Source organism: Haemaphysalis longicornis, unplaced genomic scaffold (assembly GCF_048455015.1).
Source record: "Haemaphysalis longicornis isolate Haplotype H1 unplaced genomic scaffold, Haemaphysalis longicornis Haplotype H1 scaffold_4, whole genome shotgun sequence".
NCBI classification, from domain to species: domain Eukaryota; kingdom Metazoa; phylum Arthropoda; class Arachnida; order Ixodida; family Ixodidae; genus Haemaphysalis; species Haemaphysalis longicornis.
In genome coordinates this window covers 103,964,570-103,972,838 of record NW_027526361.1, presented here as the reverse complement: position 1 = coordinate 103,972,838, position 8,269 = coordinate 103,964,570, and the positions used below count along the sequence as shown (strand labels likewise).

The following is an 8,269-nucleotide window of genomic DNA, read 5'->3' as shown; positions in this document are numbered from 1 at the left end:
TGTTCACACACGGCCGGGCTCGACTCTTCTCCCGCGCTCCCCTTAAAGGGACCCTGCAACACTTGCCATCGACTACTAGTAATGTATTTTGGGATAAAGTCTATTGTCCCAGAAATCTCCTCCCGCAAGAATTATGAAAATTCGTTCACAATTAACGAAACTACGCGCGATGAGAAATCGCGCATAATCGTTCCCTCTCAACTCGACCGCGGGCAACGATGATGATGATGATGATTTAATGGTCATACCCTTTGCAACGGGTCGGCACTATGAGTGCTCTGGCCAACTAAAACAAACATACAACAAAAAAAAAACAGTGAAAGACATACAAAACATGGAAAGACACAAGAGAGTACACTTCGGTGTTGACAGTTTTGCATGTCGCGGTTGAGCACTCCTGCACGAGTGTCACACCAGACGATGCCACTGCACAATGCCTGCAGGCCACGCACACCGTAACCGAGCGCTCGAGTGCGCGGTTAGTCTGACGCCTTGACGCGCTTGTGCGCGACAGCCCACCATTGCGTTAGGCGCCGCTTTGTGACCCGGACACTCGATTCCCCTTCTGCGGTGCCGTCGCTGGCCTCTTCGCTATCGTCGCTCAGGCGGCTCAGGTGGACAAACCCAAGCGCCACTGGCAGGGTGGCGCCCTCTCTGGGGTGCGGCGGGAGTTGCGGGCATTGGAGTACGATGTGTTCGATAGTTTCTTCTTGGGCTCCACACACACGACATAGCGCAGTCTGTACCTCAGGGGCCGAGTCATACCGCCGGCGGTACACCTGCGTCCCTAGTGCCCCAGCCCGTGCCTCAAACAGCAGTTTGCTTCCAATGCTGTTGTCATAGTGCTTCTCGGCACCGATCGCGGTCTTGTGTTGCCGGTAGGTGCCGAGTGTCTCCTTGCCCTCCATTCCCGCACGCCAGACGCCCTCTTCTGCGTCTTGGACTCGGGAACGCACTTCCCGGGTGTACGCTGCTGCTGTGCCCGCTTCGATGGGCCGGCTAAAGATGTTGCATTTAGCCTCAATACGATATACCCGCTGCACCCATTTTGTGCGGACGCATGTAGCAGACAGGTACTCGAAGGCGCGCCGTGCCCACCGCTCACGGGCCATGAACAGCAAACGGCCACGGAAGCTTAGCTTGCTCGAGGCCTCCCGGGCCTCGAAGCTGGACCATCCAAGGTCTCCCTGTATGGCCTCGTTTGCCACGGCACCATGACACCCCACTGCAGTGCGACCAACCTCTCGCTGACGCCTCTCCAACCACTCGCGGGTTCGTGCCGACAAGCAGATCACCGCATTGGCGAAGGTTAGGCCAGGGACGTGGACCAGCTTCCACAGGTCCCGCACCATGACATACCGGTTGCAGCCCCACAGACAGCGACGCCGGAGAATGCACTGCGCCCTGAGTGCCGTCTGGCGGACTTTGGCCTCATGTAGTTCATACATGTTGGCCCCAGTACACAGCGTTACGCCCAGATATTTGTAGGACGTGGCGACAGTCAGTTGCTCTCCCTGCAATGTCAGGACCGGTTGTTTAGTCGTGTCCCCGGCTAGTTGGACAACCATGGACTTCCGTTGATTGAAGCGGAGACCAAGTCTCTGGATTTCAACTGAGCAAATGTTCAACAGCCGTTGTACATCGTGTTCGTCCTCTCCCATGAGGACAAGGTCGTCAGCATATGCGAGACCCGGCAGGTGGCGGGAATCATCGACTCCGCTGGTGCTGTACCTTAAGCCAAAGCCCAGGTTTGCCTGAAGGAGGGACTTTTCTAGGCCGGACACATACAGCAGATAGAGGAGAGGCGACAGTGGGCAGCCCTGTCGCAAGCCTTTCTGGACCGTGACTCTCTCCGATCGCACGTTCCCAAATACAGTCGTGACTGTATTGCCCACATATAACCTCCTTATAGTGTCCAAAAGAAGTGGCGCTAATCCCAGAGTGCCAAGGCGATCGAAGAGGGCTGCGTGCGGAACATGGTCGTAAGCTTTTTCCACATCCAGAAAACAGCAGATGAGTCTACGGCCCTCTTTCCTGGCAATATCTATACAGCTCGTGAGCACAAACAGATTATCTTCCAAACGCCTGCCTGGACGAAATCCGTTTTGTAGCTCCGTCAGGCACCCCGCAGTCTCCGCCCATCCGCTAATCCACGCTTTCAACACCTGCATGAACACTCGATACACCACACTGGTGACCGTGAGTGCCCTATAGTCGCAGATATGAGCCGCATTGCCGCCGTGCTTCAGAAGGAGCACGACCCTGCCATCTCGCCACTCCTCTGGTATATCTTCCCCGTGAAGAATGTTGTTGAACAGCTCCGCTAGCTGTTCTCTCGAGCCCGGTCCGAGCAGCTTGAGTATGCGAGCAGGTATTCCATCTGGTCCCGTGGCTGTACCCATGCCAATGCGGCCCAGTGCACGTTTTATGCCTGCCGGTGTGACTTCCCAGGTTGTTTCTGATTGGCTTGGAGGCGATGTTGGGGGCCTTGTCTCCTCTTGCCTGTCTTCCGGTACATGGATAGGTGGCCCATACAGGCTTGTCAAGTAGTCGGTGATGTGTCGTGGTGGATCTGCCACAGGCTGACTTGTGGCAGTGTCCACCAGTTCAGCCGGCCCTTCACTGCCTCTGTCCAGCGAGCTGACATACCGCCAGAATTTCTGGGCTGCCGACTTACCACCCGTTCGTATGTTCTTCATCAGTGCAAGGTTCGCATCAGCCATCTTTGCCTGGACTATTGCCTGCATCTCATGTTTGCGTTGTAGGTATGTGTCCCACGCCTCTGCCGCTGCCACACTGTCCTTATCTCTCACCGCCCTGCGGTGAACCCTGTTAGCATTGCGGCGCGCTTGCCACGCCGCGGCCACCTGCCCGTCCCACCACGGCTTCTTGCTTGCTCGCCCATGGCCTTTGTCCCTGACCATATGCTTGCGCATTATATGGCGCAAGGCTTCGATGTACTCCGCGTACGTGGTGGCTTCTTTCCGCCCTTGGTCTTTCTCGAACTCCTCGGCAACAACCTCCATCTTCCGCACTGGCAGATATGAGGGTTTTGTCTCTCTGGGTCTGGTCTTTTGACATTGCTTATGGCTGAAGTTCAGGCGCAAGCGATTGTGATCACTACCTAGGCTGAACTGTCCTTCTTCATCAATGTCAAGGCTCTGTAGGAGGCTAAGGAGGCGAGGCGATAACAGAGCATAGTCGATACACGTTGCACTGTTCTTGGCACACCATGTGTATTGGCCCTTGCACCTGGGATCCAGGTTAGCGATGCTGAGGTGAAGCCGTTCTGCCATCCGTACAAGAAGGTTGCCGTTCGCGTCGGTGTAGCCGTCCAGTTCAGAGAGGTGGCCGTTGAAGTCACCTAGAACGCGACGAAAGCTGCGCGCTCTCTCCCGGAGAGGGGGGCGGCTCGCGGCGTTCTCTTCGGCGGCCTTCGATATATCACATGCCGGGTAGTTTTCTCCTTTTCTCCGCAACGCGGAGGGGCCTATTTCCGGTCTGGTGCCACAAAAAAGCAGGCATGGGTGCCTGCTCGCAAGTGCGCGTTCGGGCTGGTAGGGCGTTTTTGAAGCAATAAACGTTTGTAGTCGAGTGGTCCCGTTGAAAGGGAAGTATTGAGCTCATCACTCAAACTCCGCGCGCACTCAAAACACAAAAGAAACGGCAAAACTGTGCCTACAGGTTCAGGCATAGAAGAGGTTCGTACACAGCGATGACGACGACGGAAATGGGAGAATCTACCCGCGAAGTTGACCAGTGACAGCCGATCGGGCAGCCATGGCCCTTGTGACGTCCCTCAGGCCATGCATAATGAGGACAACTGAAGAGAGAGCGGTTTGTTTTTCCGCGTCTTTCACATCGATTTGCGCGCTCACCGCTTCACGTGCACGTGTAATATTTGGCTTAGGTATTCCTGGGAGTGTAATCTAAACGTTGCACAGGTTTACTTGCACTGTTCAAAGAGTGTTGCAGGGTCCCTTTAAGGGGTATTCACACGAGAGAGAAATCCGCCGTTTCGCTCCTCGGAGTGCGCGCCACGTGACCCCTACGTCACGGTTTCTCTCCGGCGCACCGCCTCCGATGGGAGATCGGAGCTTCTGCTCGCGAGCTACAAACCCTCCGACGCTCGGCGGCGGAGGAGGCGGGATTTCGTCTGCTCGTCGGGCAGCTGGCCGCGGCTGGAGTTCTAGAGCGGTTGCAGGCACTCTATTTTTATCGCTTCTTAATACATCGGACGCGAAAATGCGTGGCGCACATGACAGGCCCACTGAGGGAGCCGCGTACACCACCAGCACGGACGCTTGGCGAGCGGCGGCCGCGGCCGCGAAGTGGCGCAGGCCGGCGCCGGTAGCTCGAGCGACAGCTTGTTATTGCTCCCCAAGGCGCAAACAAAGCTGCGTATACCAGAAATGGGGTAATGATGTGATGGAAAGTTGTTTTAAAAATCGTCACCTGAGCCGCTTGCTAGAGCGCCGATCGAATATTCGCCGCTGTGTTAAGCCTAACATCAGTATGCGGGCCTGTAGGTGGGCCGGCCGGCTGCTACCACGTCGCGCGCCGTTCTCTGCGCGCGGCAGCACCTGCATCGCGTCAACGACCAATTTTTGGTCGGTTGACAAGATCAGTACGTATGAGCTCAATAGAAATTGCCGCCGTCGCGGAATCGGCGGTGCTACGGCAGCTCTGCTTTAGAGATAGGCGACTGCAAACAGTGATGTCCCTCCGAAAGTCGCATCCTCCGTGTGAGCGAAGGAGCTGGCCGAGCGGAACTCCGCCTGCGGTGACGTCACGACCTCCCTCGGATTTCTCCGCTGAAACGCTCCGTCGTGTGAATACCCCTTTACGGCCTTCGCAAAACCGGCTCGGCGCATGGGATTTTTTCTGACGCGTAGTTGGGGCGGCTGACCGCACGAGGGCAGCACCACCTCACCGAAAGGTCCGCGTCGCCGCGTCTCCGCGCAAGGGAAGAGCAAGGCAGCTTGAGCGTCGACAACATAAACAGTCAGCTTTCGCGGTGGCATTTCCGCGTGAAACGGGGCAGTTGGTGTAACTGATATGGCCCAAATTTTTTTTGTTCTGGTATAAAAACGATATACACGGAAGGCACTTGTCTACGCAATAAAAACAAAGCGAAAGTTGTTCGCGTATATACTATATTTGCTTGCAACAATATTCCTGACTTGAGGCGCACCGTGACACATAAAGTTTTATTTTATGCCCAGCTTTCTACAATTTTGGGAAAAAAGTATATCCCGTATGACTATAGCTGAATAAAAAAAGCAACACTCCTCACAAGAACTGCCTAATGTAGACGTGTAAAACGCAAAAAATAACACCAAGGACGAAAAAGGACGACAGGCACAGGCGCTACTTCCGACTATATTCGTACCGCAGGGATGCGGGTTCAAATCCCGGCCACGGCGGCTGCTTTTTCTGGTGGATGCGAAAAGCGAAAACGCCTGTGCGTTTGAGATTTCGAAGGACGTTTAAGATACACAGATGGTCAGAATTAATCCGGAGCTTTCCTCTACGGTGCGCCTAATCGCCTGTGTAGCGTCGGCGCATTTAACCCCATAATCAATCAGACAGCATTTATTCATAAAAACGCTCATATATTACACAAAAAATGCGCGCATCAGCGAACAATTAGATTCCACAGCGTATGTAACCATCTGTCAGGCGACAAAATGGCAATATGTTCTGACACAGCCCGTGAGTACAGATGACTAGGCAACAACCGACCACTGTGTGACACCCGGTACAACACATAAAAAAGGAAAAAAAAAAAAAAAAAAACAAGGCATATAAAGCAGGGTGCGGCCGTTTGGAACTATTCAGGTGCAAGATACCCAATTTATTTGACTGATAAACCGAATGACGGCATACGTATGGGAGTGTGACCAAGGCGAGTCATCTACAACGCCAAATGCTTTCTTGTGCGAGCTGGTTTTTCTGCTTTGCTATCCCTACAGTCTCATTGAAGAGAGGCGTGCATTCGCATTTCCGGCCATGTGCACTGAGTTGCAGTGTATATATAAAATATATATATTCCTTGTGAGCTGTAGTGTTCCTACCCCATGGTGCGAGTTTTTCCGGTTGATTCCTCGGAAAAATTGGCGAGTCCTGCATATTTATATACAGCTTGGCAATCCTCCTTGACAAATCGTAAATCCGATTGTTGAGTGTATAGCAGTTCGGCGATGATGCTTCAACTGACGAAATAATGCTAGCTTGTTTGAAGGCAACAGCACTACAATACAGCAGCCACTATGTTAATGTAGCGATTTTAAGTCCTTCAATTGAACCTGCAGAACACGAAGCCATTTCTCCACATTGCGGTCGATCTTCACGACATCTTTTCATGGCGCCACCAATATTTTTCGCCGCTATGGGTGTAGGCCAGCGTTAGTAGGTAAAATGCTAGCAGCTTACTCGGCAACAGCGCATATTCATGGGAGGATGTGCAACCATGCACTTTCCGCGTCACAAGTTGTCAATCATGTGGCAGTAACCGGCGCTGCGGCGCACACACTGCGCTGTGAACGTGCTTGGCGGCGGCGGATCAACAGTGAGCTAGCAGCGCCACCCCAACTTGCGGCGGCAGGCAGCAAGGCGCCTCAATGCGAAGGCCGTAAGGGGAGCGCGGGAGGAGGAGAGTCTAGGGTGCCTGAATGTTCCTCCTCGCCGCCCCTCCGTGACGGGTGGAGACAACTGCGTCGTCTGCTACGGAAGCCGCCATGTTGAACCCCGCCGCTGGGGCAGCGCGCTGCAAGCACGGGGATGTCCTATCGGATTCTTATATGCACACGCATTCCGTGGCCACAAACCGCTTCCAGAGGGAAGGAGAACTTATTTGTGGGCTTGTTTGTACGTCTTAACAGTGAAAATACTGCGCTAGCTAAGTCGACAAGACGAAATAGCGGGAGAAACACGGCACACAGAGGCGCATCCGTGCCCACCGCCTATACGTGCGTCTCCTACTTTTTTGTTTGTAAACTTAAGTCAGCGCAATGTCTCTAGACTTTTAAATGTAACACGCATAATAAAGCATCAATGAGGCTCGCTTCTTGATCGTTAGTTTTGGTGTTAAATCTCATCTGCGAAAAAAGTTGCGTCTTATATAAGTGCGTTCGACCGGCAATGTATTGTGAAAAGAATTCGCGGGAGAGGTATGTTACATGAATCGCCCTGTTCTTCCACTAAGTCTGTCTGATTTTGCAGTTAACTGATATTAATCATGAGCCTTCTTTGCCGAAAATCATAGCCGCAAAAAGCATACCTTGTATATGCAAGATAATGCGCAAATGGCGAAGCGAGGACTCAGTTGTTGTAGTAGTGTATGTAGTTATTTCTCCAAGGGGAAAACGAAAGCTAAAAGTGAATGGACGAAATAGCAGAGGCTTATCTAAAGCACCGCGGTTAACACATAAAGAAAAAAAAAGAAAAATCTGCCAAGAAGCACCAAATGTAAACGCTTTGTAAATGAACAAAAATGCCTAATCGGCGAAGCCATTTAATAGGTACAGTAAATAGTGGCGCAGAATGCAGAAGTTAATTTTGGGTGAGGGGGTGGACCTTAGAGCTGTGCATGGGCCGAAATTTCTAGGCCCGGCCCGACCCGCCCCGATAGAGACACGGCCCGGGCCCGGCCCGAGCCCGCCAGAGTGTTGTTAAATATCATCCCTAGTCCGACAGGATATTAATGATACTAACATGAACTTGAAGATGTTTGTTGTTAACCTAAAAACCGTAAGCACAAAGCGAATACGACTGTCTAAGATTTAAATTTCCTTTAAACTTGGATCGAACTTTGTACAACTTATCCTCACTTAGAAGCTTTTCTTTTTTTCGGTAGCCGTGTAATTGCCAGCCTTCGAAATCAAGGCACACCCGAGGATACCTTAAATGATTCCAAGTAAGGGGATTTTTTTTATTATTGTAGTTCTTCAACAGATATTGCACCTTGCGTTCTTCCATTCCTTGCTGAAATTTGATCAGACGATGCGTCCGGTTTCACCGTTTAATTTTTGTGTCTTTCCCTCTAGTTACGTTGGCAGCATGATTTTATCTGCGCTGCAGTTCTTTCTTGCCTTTAGTCATGGCTCTAAAGAAATTCTTACGCGAAATAATTATGGGCTCTGCTTAGAAAATTGGTTCTTCAAACTCTGCACACACTGCGAAATCCAGGCCACGTTTGTTCTGTTCGAAAAGGAGAGAGCAACTACAATCATGTTGTAGTCGGTGGCTGGAGTGTCCTCGTTTCCTG

At 52.2% G+C, this 8,269-nt stretch overlaps 1 protein-coding gene across 1 annotated transcript; it reads right to left on the bottom strand.

Moving 5' to 3' along the window:
- Positions 1-279: 279 nt before the first annotated feature.
- LOC144179908 (uncharacterized) lies at positions 280-3,026 on the bottom strand. The gene has a single exon (XM_077708330.1). It carries the CDS (start codon positions 3,024-3,026, stop codon positions 480-482), a length of 2,547 nt encoding a protein of 848 aa, XP_077564456.1. The 3' UTR covers positions 280-479.
- Between the last annotated feature and the right edge of the window lie 5,243 nt (positions 3,027-8,269).